Source organism: Scyliorhinus canicula, chromosome 11, assembly GCF_902713615.1.
Source record: "Scyliorhinus canicula chromosome 11, sScyCan1.1, whole genome shotgun sequence".
Classification (NCBI taxonomy): domain Eukaryota; kingdom Metazoa; phylum Chordata; class Chondrichthyes; order Carcharhiniformes; family Scyliorhinidae; genus Scyliorhinus; species Scyliorhinus canicula.
In genome coordinates this window covers 12776814-12795840 of record NC_052156.1, presented here as the reverse complement: position 1 = coordinate 12795840, position 19027 = coordinate 12776814, and the positions used below count along the sequence as shown (strand labels likewise).

The following is a 19027-nucleotide window of genomic DNA, read 5'->3' as shown; positions in this document are numbered from 1 at the left end:
GGTGGGGTGGACGGTTGAGTGAACATGGATAGAGTGCTCATTCGAAGCGTCGGTGCTGACTCGATGGGCTGAATGGCCTCCTTCTGTAGGAATTCTATGATTCTAGGCCTGCGAGTGACTTCATCCCCTAAGATTCTGGGAGTGAACCTCCTGTCTGTCCCCTAGTTGAACTTATCTGGATCCCCTGGGACCTCTCCAGTGTCCCCCTCGGCAACTAACATCCAGGAGGGTGATGGTTCCCAACCTTCTGTGGCAGGATTGCCGTTACGTCCCCGGCGAGGGGCCTGGAAAATCAGAAAACACCATCTCGCTCGCGAGAATCACAGTTGACGGCTAACATGGGCTCAAAACCACGCCTATCGGGCATGTTCAAGACAGAGTTTGATTAATTTATAGATAGTAAAGACATGAAGGAATGTAGCATAGAGATAAAGATCAGCCATCATCTGATTTATTGGCAGAACAGGCTCGAGGGGCCAAATGGCCCACTCTTCTTATTTCCTATGTTTCTGTGTTCAATGCTCGTGGTTTTGAAAATATAAAAATCTGGCCGTGTTGGCTGCGATATTTCAGGATATTTCTCGACAGTTCAGCCTTGGAGCCAACAATATTGTATTTGAAAAGCATGAAGCATTATCTGAGGCACAAAGGCTGGACTGATTGAAAGATGATTTCTGTGTTATCAGAGCTCTGTTTATCACTCACTAACACCTCAATTCAGTTGTACCTCACCTTGTAGCTCAACTTCAATGCAACAAGGAATGGCTTGCATCTATCCTGCACTTTTCACATACTCAGGACATCCAAAAGAACTTTACAGATAATGAAATACTATTAACTATGTTCTTGCAGCAGGAACTTACTCAGGTTCCTGAAGCAACACCTTCCAAACCCACAACCACTACCACCGAGAAGGGCAAGAGCAGCAGATAGCTGGGAACCCCACCACCTGGATGTTCCCCACTGTGGTGGCTCGCGGTATACACTGGAGGCTTCCAGAAGTTAACAATGGGATTTATTGATGAAAGGCAATGGCAGTTAGATAACAGGCACAGAATATAATGGGCGGGATTCTCCCAACGGACGGCTAAGTGCCGACGCCAGAGTAAAAACGGGAGTGTTTTACTCCGGTGTCGGCGTCCATTCCAGGACCCCATTCTGCGGCCCACAGGGGGCTAGGATGGCGCTGGAGTGGCCTCCGCCGCCCCAGCTGCCGAGGCTGGCCTGAACCCGGCGGCGCGAGGTCCGCGCATGCGCAGTTGAGCCGGCGCCAACTAGCCCATGCGCAGTGGCCTTCTCCCCGTGGCGGCCCCTACACCAAATGGCACAGGACTACAGAAGCCAGCGCAGAGGAAAGGAGGCCGGGGGGACAGAGTGGCCGGCCCGCCGATCGGAGGGCCCCGATCGCGGGCCAAGCCACTACAGAGGCACCTCCTGGGGTCGGACCACCCCCCCACAACCCGGGATCCAGCTCCCTACTGGCCGGGGTTCGCGGACTCTCGGCCGATTGGCCCCGGGCCTGTCCCATGGTCAGTGGAGCCCGCCCCCTTAAAGGGGCAGCGCCATATTACAACTACCCCAGAAACTATGTGCAGAAGTTACAAACGTTAACGGAAACAGCAGGGGAAAGAGTGTCAGAGTGTCAATCAGTCTGGAGGCCTCCGAGCCTCCCCAGACCGATGTAGCCCTGCCTTGGGCTTGGCAATCTTTTGGCCGATAGAATGGTCAACTATCAGTGACACCTCAGAGGGCACAACCTCAACGATAGGCAAGCTGGCCTGACAGGTCGCGATAGGGGCAGCTGGTTGAGCTGACTGAATCAGGAGTCCCTGGCTTCCTCTGCTGCACATAGTTACAGAGTCTTCACAACACTAGCTGGACTTCTCGACTTCAAGTTTGAGGACGCCACCCCTCAACTTCTCAAATGGTCAAAATGTTTTCTGACAGTCTTCCTGTTAACACCGACCACATTTGACACTAATCCTGACTGGGCTACAACCCAGCCTTCTAACCAAGGCAGGCCTGAAGCGAAGTTGCAGACCCAAAACTAGATCTCCCACCTGGTCCGGCCTGTCGCCCCTCTGCTGTGATCGCTGAGTGTTCTGGGAGGCCAGATCCAGCCGGGTTCTCACGTGACGGCCCATGAGCAGACCAGCTGGTGTGACCCCTGTGGTGGAACGAGGGGTTGAGTTGTACAACAACAAAAAATTGGCCAGCCCATTGCCGAAGTGGTTTATCAGATTGCTTTTTCATGGTAGTTTTGAAAGTTAGAATGCCTCTCTACTTTTTCGACTGTTCCTTCCTTCCTCCCTCGACTCACAATGACTGTTGGCTGCGATCGAAAATTGTACCTCTTCGCCAACGTGGCATCTCGAAACACACACTGGTGGCTTCCAGTCGTTAGCAAAGGGATTTATTGATGAAAGTCAAAGGCAGGTAAATAACAGGCACAGAACACACAATAAAAGGTCATTGCATTTGGGCTCTGAGGTCCACACTGCCCAGGGTCCTGCTCCTGGGTTCCCACACAAACTCCATATTGGCCAGGGTTCACGCACTCCTGCACAATTGGTCCCGAGCCAGTCAAATGGTCCATGCAACCCGCCCACTGAAAGGGACCACACCACCACACCTTCCAAGTCACTTACCATCCTGCCCTGGAAATACATCACCCTTCCTTCGCTGTTCCCTGGGTTAAACCTGGACCTCCCTCCCTCCCAGGTCTGTGGGTGTATCTACACCTCAGGGACTGTAGCGGTTCAAGAAGGCAGCTCGCCACCACCTTCTCAAGGGCAATTAGGGATGGGCAATACATGCTGGCCTAGCCAGCTCAAATCCCAACCTGTTAGGGTGGCATGGTGGTTAGCATTGCCGCCTCATGGCGCCGAGGTCCCTGGTTCGATCCCGGCCCCGGGTCACTGTCCGTGTGGAGTTTGCACATTCTCCCCGCGTCTGTATGGGACTCACCTCCACAACCCAAAGATGTGCAGGGTAGGTGGATTGGCCAGGCTAAATTGCCCCTTAAAAAAAAAATCCCAACCTGTTCAACAAGCCTCTAAAGCCTGCACAGATCGACCGTTTTGCGATTGGAGTATCAGATTCAAGCTGGGATGGGACAAATGGACACTGGAAAAGTTTGGGCCCCAGGGTTTACTTTGCACAGGAGTTGGCAATACCACAAATGCACGTGCCTCACACAGACGAACACGGGGTGAAGAGTTGCTCATGTCCACTTCTGTTTAACTACCCAAAGCCGTTGACGGGCTATTTCCAACCTTTGCCATGGTTGGAAAGAGTTATTGTGAAAAGGAGTTTCCTGTTGAGCGGTTTTGACATTTTAGCAACTAATTTAGTGGAACGTGATGGCAGAGAATGGCTCAGATGGTGACCTCAGCATTTAGGAATGGACATTGCTCGGCAGGAATGGCTGCCTGTCTGTACACAGCAGGAAGATCCAGAAACAGTCAGACCTCCTTTTGAAACTAGGAAATTGATATTAATCCTAAACAAATTAAGTTAAATAATAATGGCCCAGAATTTTCTTGGGAAATATTGCCGGGTTTAATGCTCACACGTATTATTTGTCCAAAGATGTGCAGGTTAGGCAAAATGACCATGGTAAATTGCCCCTTAATGTCCAAAGTGTTGTGGGGTAGGGTGGGGGAGTGGGCCTCGGTAGGGTGCTCTTTTCGATGGTCGGTGCAGGTTCGATGGGCCAAATGGCCTCCTTCTGCATTGTCGGGATTCTATGATAAGTAACCCAAAAACTTGTGAGTAGGATTTGTCATATCGTGAGTTGCGAAATTGCCACAGATCGCCTGGATGATTTGCAACACCCATCCCCCCACGCAATTAAACTCACAAATTAGGGACCCGGTTTCAACCTCCCGGGAGATGAGAATCTGCTGTAGTTGCAAAGTAACCACAAGTTAAATGAAGCAAAGGTGACACGAGGAAACACTTTTCCACACGGTGAGTGGTTAGAGTCTGGAATGCACTGCCTGAGAGTGTGGTGGAGGCAGGTTCAATCGAAGCATTCAAAAGGGAATTAGGCTGCTATCGGTAAAGGAAGAATGTGCAGGGTTAATAATAATAATAATAATCGCTTATTGTCACAAGTAGGCTTCAGTGAAGTTACTGTGAAAAGTCCCGAGTCGCCACATTCCGGCGCCTGTTCAGGGAGTCCGGTACGGGAATTGAACCCAGCAGCTGGCATTGTTCTGCATGGTTAATAGGAGATGTGGGGGGAATGGCACTAAGTAAATAGCTCGTTCAGGGAGCTGGTGCCTCCAGGATGGGCCAAATGGCCTCCTTGTTTGTGAACTGTGATTGTGAATTAAACTCACCGCAAAAAGTTAGGCCTGGTATCTCACAATGGCAGGACAAGATTTAAGTTCCGTTATCTCCACTGAATTTTGGAGGACAGAAACAGAACAACTGAAGTCATAGAATCTCACTCGTAACTTGTTCCTCAATGTTTTTAAAATTTTACATTTTCATTCTTTTTATTTCTCCCTCTTTTTCTCTCCTGGTCTTTCTTTCTTTCTCTCCCCACGGGCAGAATTTAGCGGGCCAGTTTCCCACACCTTCACCTCCCACCCAGTTGGCGTGACGTCACGCCCAAATCGCTACTGGTTTTCAGAAATGGGTATAGCTCCTGGGTGGCACTGCCAGGGTGGGCACTCTGTGATGTCTCAATGGGGGGCGTGCCCCTTATGTGTGGGGGTGGGGAATGGTTAATGGGGGGATTGTGCATGCATTGGGGGGAGGGGGGAGGGGGGAGCTGAGATTGTGAATGGGGATCACTGCCAGTGAGAGGAGGGGGTGAACGTGCAAACTCCTCACAGTCACCCAAGGCTGGAATTGAACCCGACTCCCTGTCGCCAGGTGGCAGAAGCAGTAACAACTGCTCCACCGTGCTGCCCGTGGTTGAGATAAATATGGTGAGGATCACACAGCCAGCTTGGTGGGCAGGACGGGCCGGTGGCCTAAAGATGTCGCCAATGCCGGGGTTCAGAGACACCTTTATAAAAAGGGCACCCTGATCTCAAAGTTAAATTAAAGACCCCCCCCCCCCCCCCCCAATGAACATCGGGAACCCAACCTCCATCCATGGTACACCCCCAATCCTCGCATTCATAAGGGAACCCCACCCACTACTCAAAAGATCAGGGCAACCCGCCCCTTCCCAAACACCATGCAAGCATCATGGTGACACTATCCTCAACCGCCCCCCCCCCCCCACCCCCCACTCTGCCGCCTTCCCTAGGGGCTGGTTTAGCACAGTATTTTTATTTTATTTTTTATTTTTATTAGTAGGTGAAACAGCTGGCTTATAATGCAGAACAATGCCAGCAGCGCGGGTTCAATTCCCGAACCAGCCTTCCCCAACAGGCGCCGGAATGTGGCGACTAGGGGCTTTTCACAGTAACTTCATCGAAGTCTACTTGTGACAATAAGCGATTATTATTATTGTTATACATGGATTTCCTCTGGGTGCTCCGATATCTTCCTACAGTCGGGAGATGTGCTGGTTGGGTGGATTGGCCGTGCTAGTGTCCAAAGATGTGCAGGTTAGGTGGGGTTACAGAGCTAGGGCGGGGGAGTGGGGCGCTCTTTCGGAGGATTGGCACAAACCCGATGGGCCGAATGGCCTCCTCCTGCACTAGGGGTTCTGGTCATTATCCCATTGCTGGGATATTGTGTGCAAATTGACTACTCCACCTCTGACCTTGCAACAGTGACTACACTTCAAAAAGTATTTGTGAAGACGTTTAAGCCTTCTTGAGGTCAGAAAAGGTCCTGAATAAATGTAAGTCTCTCTTTTCTCTGTGAAAGCCTCACTGGGCAGAGTTTTCGATTTCTGTGCCAGGGTGTGTGAGATCAATTGGGCCTCAGGAGCAGAAGAAAATTGGAGTTGGATGATTGTGTGCCCAGGAGGTGGTCCTCCCAATTTGCCATCCATTTAACATTAAGCTCGCAGCCTGACAGTGCCGATAGTTGAAGGGTTAAGGGAGCTACTGTTGGAGGGCTCGGTGCACCTGTCAATGTGCCGCCAATGGGCCGCATTGTAAAAAGGACGTTGAGGTGCTGAAGGAGATGCTTTAATTATTTACGAGGCTGACATGTGAACCCAGGGTTTGTATCAAAGATTGATCAGTGAGCTTTGTGGACGTGTAGTGGGAGAGAGCACTTCCTGAGTGAGACACAGCCAGAGTGGGTGTGGATATCGGGCATTTGGAGCACAGTGGGAATTTTGTGCAGAGGGGAAAAGGGTGCTTTATTGCTCTTTGCTTTCTAACCTTTTCACTCTTCAGAGAGTGATTGTGTCCTGTTCCAGTAGTAGAGGCTACTAGGGAGAGTTGATTGATAAGCAGTGGGTAAGATCATGTCAGTATTTGCTACTTTTATCACATTGTTTTTAAGGTCTTTTTGTGATTTATACGGGATAGTAATGAGGACCAGGAAAAAAAGACCCTAGAGTAATTGATATTATCTGATATTAAGCATTTCTAAAGGTTTAACTTAAAGGGGTAAATCATGGCAGGAGAGCTCAAGGACGTATTTTGCTCCTCGTACTCCACGTGGGAAGCCGTAAAAATTTCCACTGCCCAGAGTCAGCATGTGTATAGGAAGTGTTTCCAGCTGCAGCTTCTGGAAGCCCAGGTTTTGGAACTGGAGTGACGGCTGGGGACACTGTGGAGCACCCACAATGCAGAGGATATCGTGGATAGTACATATAGAAAGGTGGTCACACTGCAGGCTAAGATTCCACAGGCAGGGGGGAAAGGGGTGACCACCAGCCAGAGCAAGAGAGCTAGGCAGGCAGCACAGCAATCTCCTGTGGCTATTCCTCTGCAAAACAGATATACTGCTTTGGATACTGTTGAGGGGAATGGCCTCTCAGAGGAAAGCAGCAGCCAAATTCACCACGGTTGGTTCAGATGCACAGGAGAGGAGTAAAAGGTGTGGGAATGCAATAGTTAGAGGGGATTCAATTGGAAAGGGCGTTTCTGTGGCCGTAAACGAGACTCCAGGATGGTGTGTGACTGGGAAGGGAAACCCCGATGTGTGATGTTCCCACGTGCCTGCTGCCCTCGTCCTTCAAGATGGCAGAGGTCATGGGCTTGGATCATACTCTCGCAGGGGCCATAGTGAGTTGCTGCAGTGCATCATATAGGAGGTACTCACTGCTGTCACAGTGCGCCAGCGGAGGAGGGAGTGAATATTTGAGGTGATGGTTGGGGTGCTGACCTGGGTGGGTTTCAACCCAATTCCTAAAGATGGACAGAGTCCGAAGTCACTGAGCTACCTAGTCCACCCCCTGCCCAATCAATTATATCAGATCTTCATAAGCAAGATTTACAGGAACTGATGCTGAGAAAAATAGGTTTTGACATTATAGAACATTGAGGCCTGCAGAGAATGAAGTGAGCACAACTTGGCCAGGGTGTTGTGACTGTTCAAGCCTGACAGCTCCAGGAAGAACAATAAGGAGACTCTGTGATGTTTCAGACCACCGGCTCTGGGACACTTCCTTTCAAATGGATTTAGTTTATTCGAGTTCCGTAAAGAAGTGAGGGAGGACAATAGGTGTTTGTGTTACACTGGCGACAGGAGCTCTTGGGCAGACTGGGCCTTTCGCTGCGTCAGGCGGGGCTGACGCTCCCTCACACAATGAGCACATTCAGCTTCCACAGCAGACTCCGAGGAAGGACAGGAAGAGGGCTTGCTGCTTCACTGTGTCTGAGAGCAGGTCAAGTCAGCACGGAATCCTGTCCATCCCTTCTAAACACGGAGACTTTTAAAAAGTCAGAACGCATTTTAAGTGGAGGTCCCCATTATCAATGACCCCTTTAAATCGGGGAACCTTGTCGCCAGTGACATTTTTAATGGGGAATCTCCGCATTGGCCCCTTTAACCAAAGACCCTCCATATCATTGCCCTTCTAAACATGTGGAGAACCGTATCACCAATGAATGTGGAACTTCATTATTAGTGACTAGGAAGCAATGACCCTTAAATATGGAACCTCATTTTCATTAACCTTTTAACATGAGGAAAACATCAACATAGGGCGGCATGGTAGCACAGTGGTTGCTTCACAGCGCCAGGGTCCCAGGTTCGATTCCCGGCTTGGGTCACTGTCTGTGCGGGGTCTGCACGTTCTCCCTGTGTCTGCGTGGGTTTCCTCCGGGCGCTCCGGTTTCCTCCCACAAGTCCCGAGAGATGTGCTTGTTAGGTGGATTGGACATTCTGAATTCTCCCTCTGTGTACCTGAACAGGCGCCGGAATGAGCCAACTGGGGGATTTTCACACTAACGCGATTACTGTAAGCCCACCTGTGACAATAAAGATTATTATTGTCAGTGTCTCTTTTAAACGAGGTGAGTCTCATGAATAGGTCTTTGCGATCCTATTTAAATAGAAGGGCTGATTGTCTGTGTATTCTTTTTCGTGAAGGGGAGGCGTCCATGAATGCTTCCTCGGAGGAATACCTTGCTGTTAGATCCCATTTTAAGGGGATGAATCTTTCATTGCCCAAATCCCTTCTGAAATAGTGAAAGTTTTCAAAGAAAGGATTGATGTACCATCGATTGTACGCGAGGCGAGTGATTTACCAAAGTCTGGCTTTAATTGACTAGAACACAGCTCTGCGATCGTCTACAGTGGAAAGGGACGATGGTCAGGCGTCTGACCATTTATACCTCGTTAATAGAGGCGTGGTTAACTCAGCCTCTCGGACAATCGGTCGAGAGGCACATGACCGACCAGGGCCAATGGTAAGCCGACGTTCTGGCCCAATGGCAGACGAGTATGCAGATCATATCACCACAAGGAGCCTGCCCAAATTGACTCAGTTCTAAAGGTCACACTAGAATACTGCGATGGTTTCAAAGAGGAAGTCAAAACAATCGGATACAAGGAAGCTTATTAAGTATGGTAAAAATATCAAAACAACTGTAACTGTTTTATGAAGGTACCTCCAGGATGGCCAAACAATAAACAGGGCTCACTTGAAAAGGTCACATCTGGATTTTATTTAAATGCAAGTGTATAAATATACGTTAAAAAAGTAAAAATTACATCTAAAGTATATGTAAACTGATTAAATACAGTGTTCGTTTTAACAGAACTCTACAATACTAACTCAGAATAGGTGACGTTGCAGGCTCCTCATGATCTGAAGAATTTATCGATCGAAGATTTACAGCCCTGCGAAAAATTTAATTCCCCTTAAACATCAGCGAAACAGATGATTATATCCGAGATGGAGTTAACTTTTAAAAAGATGGAAACCGGGAATCTCAGTCACGTTTATTCCTCCACATGCTTTGAGGGTGTGGAGTTTAAAAACTTTTAAATAAAATGCTTCTCCTGTGGATTGGCAATAACCCATGGCGTGCAGAGCGAGGAGGTCTTGTGGCGCAGCAGGTAGTTTCTCTGCCTCGGGGCTAGAAGCTCCGGGTTCGCATCCCACCCCGGGTCTTGACGGCAACCTGCAAATCCTTCCAACAATGCCAATGGCCGGTGGTAAGAGCGGGAGAGGCCCCTGGTCAGCCATGCGGAGTGGCGCTCCTCCTCGAGCTGTCAGACTGGCTGCCTGTTCCAGGGATAACTAGCGATGGACATGGATGGGGTCTGCCTTAGCGCAGCACTCGGTACAGGAATAGAATTGGGGGAACCATGAAACTATCAAACCTGTGCACGTCTGTGGTTGACGTGACAGTCACTTTGCTCAAACCAGTCAGCTTTGATGTTCTTCACCAGCCCACCCCTGCAATTTGAATCACGGTAATATTCTTCTTGGGCAATCCCTCAGGGTCAAGCATGATTTGCTTCCACTCTGGGGAGGTGGGCCCTGTGGTGGCTGAATAGCCCCATCCCGGATCTGCAGCCTCTGCCACAGGTTTGGCAGGTGGTGCTTGATCAGGTGGGTGGGGCGCTCTGGATTCTGCGCCCTCCTTCCGCTGTTCACGCTTGGCCTCCGCCCTGCGGCGCTCGAGGTGACTGACGCCTTCGCGGACACTTCTTCCCCAGTTTGTGCGTTCGAAGGCAAGCGATTCCCACGATGGGGATGTCGCGTTTATTTTGGGAGTCTTTCAGATGTTAAACGTGTGTATCATGAAAACTCAGCAGCTTTTCGTCAAGTACATGGTCATAAATAATTTGCTTTCAACAAAAAAGGCAAAACAAAAATTATATTTTGCCTGTCGTCGCGTTCAAACTCCAGGCTGTGAGACTGTTCAAAAGTACAACCGGGAACATTTTATACATTTTTTTCAGAAAAAAATAGCATGAATCAAAAGTGACCTAATCCTGTACAAAACACCGAAAAGTAACTATATACATTATGTTACAAATTTCAACCGGATTAAAATTCCACAAAGCAATTGTCATTGTTAACAAAAAGAAAATCAGTGTTGCTTCATCCAATGAGTGAGGTCGAGCTAAGGCTTTGGGCACCCAAATGGTCGTCATGACAATATGAGGAATCTAGCTGACTTTCTTCTTTAATCTGTTCAGTTTGTTTTCCTTGTGTTGAGAAACAAAGGGCGGAATTCTCTGCACTCACGACGGGGCGGAGAATAGCGGGCGGCGTAAATTTTTACGGCCACGCTGGTCCGACGCCCTCCCGCTATTCTGCCCCCCCACCCCCCTCCCCCCCACACCCACCTCCCGACACGAATCGCTGCCCGCCGTTTTTTTACCCACACACACACACGGGGAGAACGTGCAGACTCCGCACAGACAGCGACCCAGCGGGGAATCGAACCTGGGACCCTGGCGCTGTGAAGCAGCAGTGCTAACCACTGTGCTACCGTGCTGACCGTAAGGATGTTTTAATTCTGTGACTCAAAGACAACCAGTTCATTCGGGGAATGATGAAAACGTGAGTTCAAGCGTGTCCCCAACAAACCAAATAAACATGTGACATCACATTGCCCACTGAGATAAGTTTACTTTGACTAGTGATTGGTACACGACACTAACACAGTAAATGTTCTCTAAACCTCGGCCTCCAATAGACTATATTTGTCACAAATTCATTTCTCCCATGCAGCCAAACCACAGTTAATATTCTGGGATTCCTCTTTCAATAGTTTAATATCCCACATCTCACTTTAATGCTTCAATGTATCACAATCCATTTTATTCCTTTGATGCAACATGTCCCTGTGCAACATTCTCTGATATAATGCACCTCACTGTAACACTGTCCAAAATACCTCGCCATAACACTCTCTGATACACCGCTCTGCACTTAATGGGCAAGGGGAGCAGGGTGGCTTTCAGCACCAACACCACTCGCCACCAACCCCCTGCGCCCGATGTCCAGTCCCTCGATCAGGCACCGAGTGCCTATGGGGGACCCTCCCACAGGAGGCCCCTGCCAAGCCCGACAATGCTCGTTGCAACTTTCCAAGGGCACGGGAGGCCCGCACCCTCCATTGATCTCCGAGCTGCCATTAAATCGCAGTGGTTTCGGGGATAACGGGCACCAGTTGGCTCATTAATGAGCTTGACGGACATCCCGCGGGCTGGTAGCTGGGAATCCCGTGTTTGCCCCCTCCACCTTCCAACCCAATCAAGGGAGGATTTTCTCTTTGCTGGGAGATTGAAGGGGGCTTTTCCCGTGATTAAGTGGGGCTGGTCACTAAGGTTCGCACTGGCTGTGTTTATTTGTGCCATGACAGAAGGGGAATCTGAGGCTGTGTCACAGCCTGTGATATCACAGACAACATCATCCCAGGGAGCTGTCTGCAGCAAACACTTACCTCCAAGTTAACTTAGATAATGCTCGGGAATTTCCCAGTGTCTTATAAAGTACAAATTGGCAGACAACTGGGAACAAAATAAGAATTGCACTAGCTTTGAAAAGTGGTTTTCTGACAGCCACTTGGCCCCTTCCTGCTCCACTCATCAATTGCCCCACTATCCCCACTCCCCTCGCTGCTGTCCCTCTATCTCAGGAAGTGAGGAGAGTGGGGGTGAGGACAGCAACTTGAGAGGGAGGGGGAATGTGGGGAGTGAGGAGAGTGGTTGGGGGAGTGAGGTGAATGGTCTGGGGGGGGGAGTGAGGTGAGTGGTTGGGGGTGTGAGGAATGCCTTTGGGGGGGAGTGAGGCGAGTGGTTGGGATGTGGTGGCTGAGGCTTTGGGACGCACAGTGATGATGTCAGCAGTTGAAGAGACCATGCACACACCAGCGATTGGATTGGGAGCTGACTGGCTGAGTTCTGTTTCTTGTTCCTCAGCAGCAGGGTATTTTCCTCATGTAAACTGTGAGGGTGGGAGGCAGGGTAGATTTAGGCCATGTCTAATTGTTGACTACCAGGGTCAGAGATTAATGGAAAATACAAAGTGAAATTTACTGTGTTCAGAGTAATATCTCATGCTGAGCTGACTATGAAAGCAGACCAAGGCAGGCCAGCAGCACGGTTCGATTCCTGTACCAGCCTTCCCGAACAGGCGCCGGAATGTGGCGACTAGGGGCTTTTCACAGTAACTTAATTTGAAGCCTACTTGTGACAATAAGCGATTTTTCATTTCATAACTCAGGTGCAATGTTGCTGACAAATGCCCAGTCACCGATTTACAACATAAATCACAGCTTATTTCCCTTTTAAGGCTGGTACTAATTAAGCAGAACCAACAGGACTAGACTTAGACCTCAGCAAATGTCTGAATAATGACAAACAAACCACAGAAATTTCTAAAAATGAAATTTTTCTGGCACGGCGCACCTTCCCCTGGCAGCGGGATCGTCCGTCCCGGCAGCTGGCCAATGGGGTTTCCCCATTGTGGGCACCGTGGGAAATCCACGGGCGCGTGTGCACTGCCGGCGAAACGCAGGATCCTGCCAACAGAGAATCCAGCCGGGCATCCATCAGAATATACCCAGTGAAACCTATCCATTGGCATATCCAGTTTAATCAATGAGAATACACCCACTGGAATATACCCCTTGCTTGTAGCGGAGATTCACAATGCCACACTGAGCCAAGTCTGGTGCCCAATGCCATTTCAAAGAATCAGCAAACTCAGTTTTCTCAATTTCCCCGACAATGGATCTACAATGTTAGCTACTACGAAATTTGAAGATATGAGAATCTCTCTCGGAATATCCAGATCACACTTTACATATCGGGCATGATGACACAAGAGTAATTACAAAGAATTGAATCTTGCTGCAGTACATTGGGGTGTCTGGTTTCCCTCATACAGTATCACGCACGCTTTGATAGACGATGACAGAGTCAATCCCACAATTCTGACTGAAGGTGTGCCTGGCACTGTCATGGATTGCGGGCAATATTTGCAGGCCAATGGCAGAATAAGTTGGACAACATTGAACCAATGGCAGCCAGGCTTTGCTCTATTTTTTTATACTTTCTGCTCAAATATTTGCTCAAATCCCTTTGCCTCCCACACTGAACATCCAATAATTCCAATGAGTTATTAAATAGCGTCTATAAATAGGCAGAGATTACCATCACACCAACAAGGTCAAACGAATGATGCAGTAAACTCGAAGAAGAATATGGTATTCAAGAAGAATTGATGAGGGCTGATGTTGGGTTTGAAGATGCAAAAGAAACATTTGGGGATCTTTGGTTTCGTTTTTTGACGTTGGGCACCCTCGCTCTCAAAATTGCCAGAGATGACGTTCACAGCCTCAATCGAGATGTGTCCATTTTGAAAAGTGACTTCCCTGCTCTGGGAATGCTTCCTGTTCGTTTGGTCTCTGGAGCTTGGCCCTTATTTACAATCAGAGCACAGTTGAGTTGGCCGGCTCTATGTGTCAGTGATGTGCCTGGGCGTCCTGTTGCGAGGTTTGCTCTTTCCCCTCCTCCCACCTTCCGACATGAACTTCCACTTGTTCATCATCATCTTGCGCTTCTTCCGCTGCTTCTCGTTGCACCACACCCTCTCGCAGTACTCCTCCACCCGGTGCAGGTTCGAGTAGCCAATCAGTTGCATGATGTCCTTGAACCAAGGCTTCTGGCTGTGCAGACGGCGCGGCTGAGTGACGCAGGGGCGGTTGGCGTGTTCCTCGTCATCGCGGTTGAAGATCTCATCCAACTGCTCGCTCTCAATCACCTCCAGCGAGATCTTGGTCACGGTCTGCGTGAAGCTGTGCTCCATCGTTTTGCAGTAATAGGTCCCCTCGTCCATTCGATAGATCTTTCTGAACAAGAGGCCGTGCTCGGTTTTGATGATTCTGTCGTCGGTTTTCACCTGTAAACATCCAAACAAATTGCATGTGATTGGCGCCTTTAATGTGATACCGTGGCCCATATAATAGTGCCTCGCAGGATTATTATCAGACAAAATATGACACTGAGTTACGCGAGCTGACGTGAGCTGATGTCAGTCGAAGTAGTCGGGTTTAAGGACGCCAAAGTGGTCAGGTTTAAGGCAGGTTTTAAAGGAGGCAAGAGAGGGCGAGGCGCAGTGAGGCTAGGGAGGGAATTCCAGACTTTAGGCCCCATCAGAATTTTCCACGGGTGGGAAAACAGGTGCTTGAAACCTTAAATGAAGGTGCCCTAGTAATGGCGGTGCACCTGTCGGCCTTGGCATGATTTTATGGGCAGCGGGGAAGGCATTGGGTGGCCACCCACCAGTGGCTCAGTTGAGGTTTTTAAGTGGGCAATTAATACCCAATAAAATCCACAAGAGATGGGTGAGATCCTAAATGAATATTTCCCATCGGTTGAGAAAGGCATGGAAGTTATGGAACTTGGGGAAATAAATAGTGATGGCTTGAGCAGTATAAATATTACAGAGCAGGAGGTGCTGCAAGTCTTGAAGCGGATCAAGGTAGATAAATCTCCAGGATCTATTGAAATGTATCCCAGGATGTAGTGAGAGGCTAGGGAGGAAATTGTGGGTCCCCTAGCAGAGATATTTGAATCTTCAACAGCTACAGGTGAAGTACCTGAAGATTGGAGGGTAGAAAATGTTGTGGATTTGTTTAAGAAAGACAGCAGGGAAAAGCCTGGGAACTACAGACCGGTGAGCCGAACGTCTGTGGTGGGTAAATTGTTAGAAGGTATTCTCAGATACAGGCAGGCATTTAGAGAGGCAAGGACTGATTAGGGGCAGTCAGCATGGCTTTGTGAATGGGGCAGGAATATCCCGCCGGCATGGGGCAGGAATATCCCATCGGCGTGGGGCAGGAATATCCCATCGGCGTGGGGCAGGAATATCCTGCCGGTGTGGGTCAGGAATATCCCACCGGCATGGGGCAGGAATATCCCATCGGCGTGGGGCAGGAATATCCCATCGGCGTGGGGCAGGAACATCCCATCGGCGTGGGGCAGGAATATCCTGCCTGTGTGGGTCAGGAATATCCTGCCGGAGTGGGTCAGGAATATCCTGCCGGCGTGCGACAGGAATATCCCAGCGGCATGGGGCAGGAATATCCTGCAGCGTGGGTCAGGAATATCCCGCCGGCATGGAGCAGGAATATCCTGCAGCGTGGGTCAGGAATATCCTGCAGCGTGGGACAGGAATATCCTGCAGCGTGGGACAGGAATATCCCACCGGCGTGGGTCAGGAATATCCTGCAGCGTGGGTCAGGAATATCCCGCCGGCGTGGGTCAGGAATATCCTGCAGCGTGGGACAGGAATATCCTGCAGCGTGGGACAGGAATATCCCACCGGCGTGGGTCAGGAATATCCTGCAGCGTGGGACAGGAATATCCTGCCGGCGTGGGACAGGAATATCCTGCAGCGTGGGTCAGGAATATCCTGCAGCGTGGGACAGGAATATCCCGCCGGCGTGGGACAGGAATATCCTGCCGGCATGGGGCAGGAATATCCTGCAGCGTGGGACAGGAATATCCCGCCGGCGTGGGTCAGGAATATCCTGCCGGCATGGGGCAGGAATATCCCACCGGCGTGGGACAGGAATATCCCACCGGCGTGGGGCAGGAATATCCTGCCGGCGTGGGGCAGGAATATCCCACCGGCGTGGGTCAGGAATATCCCGCCGGCATGGGGCAGGAATATCCCGCCGGCGTGGGACAGGAATATCCTGCAGCGTGGGGCAGGAATATCCTGCAGCGTGGGTCAGGAATATCCCACTGGCGTGGGGCAGGAATATCCTGCAGCGTGGGGCAGGAATATCCCGCCGGCGTGGGACAGGAATATCCCGCTGGCGTGGGTCAGGAATATCCTGCAGCGTGGGGCAGGAATATCCCGCCGGCGTGGGTCAGGAATATTCCGCCGGCGTGGGGCAGGAATATCCTGCAGCGTGGGACAGGAATATCCCGCCGGCATGGGTCAGGAATATTCCGCCGGCGTGGGGCAGGAATATCCCGCCGGCGTGGGGCAGGAATATCCCGCCGGCGCGGGGCAGGAATATCCTGCCGGCGTGGGGCAGGAATATCCCGCCGGCGTGGGGCAGGAATATCCTGCCGGCGTGGGGCAGGAATATCCCGCCGGTGTGGGACAGGAATATCCTGCAGCGTGGGACAGGAATATCCCACCGGCGTGGGTCAGGAATATCCTGCAGCGTGGGACAGGAATATCCTGCCGGCGTGGGACAGGAATATCCTGCAGCGTGGGTCAGGAATATCCTGCAGCGTGGGACAGGAATATCCCGCCGGCGTGGGACAGGAATATCCTGCCGGCGTGGGTCAGGAATATCCCACCGGCGTGGGGCAGGAATATCCTGCAGCGTGGGACAGGAATATCCCGCCGGCGTGGGACAGGAATATCCCGCCGGCGTGGGACAGGAATATCCCGCCGGCGTGGGTCAGGAATATCCCGCCGGCATGGGGCAGGAATATCCCGCCGGCGTGGGACAGGAATATCCTGCAGCGTGGGGCAGGAATATCCTGCAGCGTGGGTCAGGAATATCCCGCTGGCGTGGGGCAGGAATATCCCGCCGGCGTGGGGCAGGAATATCCTGCAGCGTGGGACAGGAATATCCTGCAGCGTGGGTCAGGAATATCCCACTGGCGTGGGGCAGGAATATCCTGCAGCGTGGGGCAGGAATATCCCGCCGGCGTGGGGCAGGAATATCCTGCAGCGTGGGACAGGAATATCCTGCAGCGTGGGTCAGGAATATCCTGCCGGCGTGGGGCAGGAATATCCTGCCGGCGTGTGGCAGGAATATCCCGCCGGCGTGGGACAGGAATATCCCGCTGGCGTGGGTCAGGAATATCCTGCAGCGTGGGGCAGGAATATCCCGCCGGCGTGGGTCAGGAATATTCCGCCGGCGTGGGGCAGGAATATCCTGCAGCGTGGGACAGGAATATCCCGCCGGCGTGGGACAGGAATATCCTGCCGGCATGGGGCAGGACTATCCTGCAGCGTGGGACAGGAATATCCCGCCGGCGTGGGTCAGGAATATCCTGCCGGCATGGGGCAGGAATATCCCACCGGCGTGGGACAGGAATATCCCACCGGCGTGGGGCAGGAATATCCTGCCGGCGTGGGGCAGGAATATCCCACCGGCGTGGGTCAGGAATATCCCGCCGGCATGGGGCAGGAATATCCCGCCGGCGTGGGACAGGAATATCCTGCAGCGTGGGGCAGGAATATCCTGCAGCGTGGGTCAGGAATATCCCACTGGCGTGGGGCAGGAATATCCTGCAGCGTGGGGCAGGAATATCCCGCCGGCGTGGGACAGGAATATCCCGCTGGCGTGGGTCAGGAATATCCTGCAGCGTGGGGCAGGAATATCCCGCCGGCGTGGGTCAGGAATATTCCGCCGGCGTGGGGCAGGAATATCCTGCAGCGTGGGACAGGAATATCCCGCCGGCATGGGTCAGGAATATTCCGCCGGCGTGGGGCAGGAATATCCCGCCGGCGTGGGGCAGGAATATCCCGCCGGCGCGGGGCAGGAATATCCTGCCGGCGTGGGGCAGGAATATCCCGCCGGCGTGGGGCAGGAATATCCTGCCGGCGTGGGGCAGGAATATCCCGCCGGTGTGGGACAGGAATATCCTGCAGCGTGGGACAGGAATATCCCACCGGCGTGGGTCAGGAATATCCTGCAGCGTGGGACAGGAATATCCTGCCGGCGTGGGACAGGAATATCCTGCAGCGTGGGTCAGGAATATCCTGCAGCGTGGGACAGGAATATCCCGCCGGCGTGGGACAGGAATATCCTGCCGGCGTGGGTCAGGAATATCCCACCGGCGTGGGGCAGGAATATCCTGCAGCGTGGGACAGGAATATCCCGCCGGCGTGGGACAGGAATATCCCGCCGGCGTGGGACAGGAATATCCCGCCGGCGTGGGTCAGGAATATCCCGCCGGCATGGGGCAGGAATATCCCGCCGGCGTGGGACAGGAATATCCTGCAGCGTGGGGCAGGAATATCCTGCAGCGTGGGTCAGGAATATCCCGCTGGCGTGGGGCAGGAATATCCCGCCGGCGTGGGGCAGGAATATCCTGCAGCGTGGGACAGGAATATCCTGCAGCGTGGGTCAGGAATATCCCACTGGCGTGGGGCAGGAATATCCTGCAGCGTGGGGCAGGAATATCCCGCCGGCGTGGGGCAGGAATATCCTGCAGCGTGGGACAGGAATATCCTGCAGCGTGGGTCAGGAATATCCTGCCGGCGTGGGGCAGGAATATCCTGCCGGCGTGTGGCAGGAATATCCCGCCGGCGTGGGACAGGAATATCCCGCTGGCGTGGGTCAGGAATATCCTGCAGCGTGGGGCAGGAATATCCCGCCGGCGTGGGTCAGGAATATTCCGCCGGCGTGGGGCAGGAATATCCTGCAGCGTGGGACAGGAATATCCCGCCGGCGTGGGTCAGGAATATCCCGCCGGCGTGGGGCAGGAATATCCTGCCGGCGCGGGGCAGGAATATCCTGCCGGCGTGGGGCAGGAATATCCCGCCGGCGTGGGGCAGGAATATCCTGCCGGCGTGGGGCAGGAATATCCCGCCGGTGTGGGACAGGAATATCCTGCAGCGTGGGTCAGGAATATCCCGCCGGCGTGGGACAGGAATATCCCGCTGGCGTGGGGCAGGAATATCCTGCAGCGTGGGCCAGGAATATCC

General features: G+C 52.0%; 1 protein-coding gene across 3 annotated transcripts in view; it reads right to left on the bottom strand.

Moving 5' to 3' along the window:
• Window positions 1–10721: 10721 nt before the first annotated feature.
• Window positions 10722–19027, bottom strand: part of sema3bl (sema domain, immunoglobulin domain (Ig), short basic domain, secreted, (semaphorin) 3bl) — a 176410-nt gene continuing 168104 nt past the window's right edge. For all 3 annotated transcript variants that reach the window (XM_038812283.1, XM_038812285.1, XM_038812284.1), the window contains exon 17: window positions 10722–14242. In XM_038812283.1, the coding sequence (XP_038668211.1) occupies window positions 13799–14242 (444 nt within the window). In that variant the 3' untranslated portion in view covers window positions 10722–13798. The remainder of the gene's footprint in view (window positions 14243–19027) is intronic.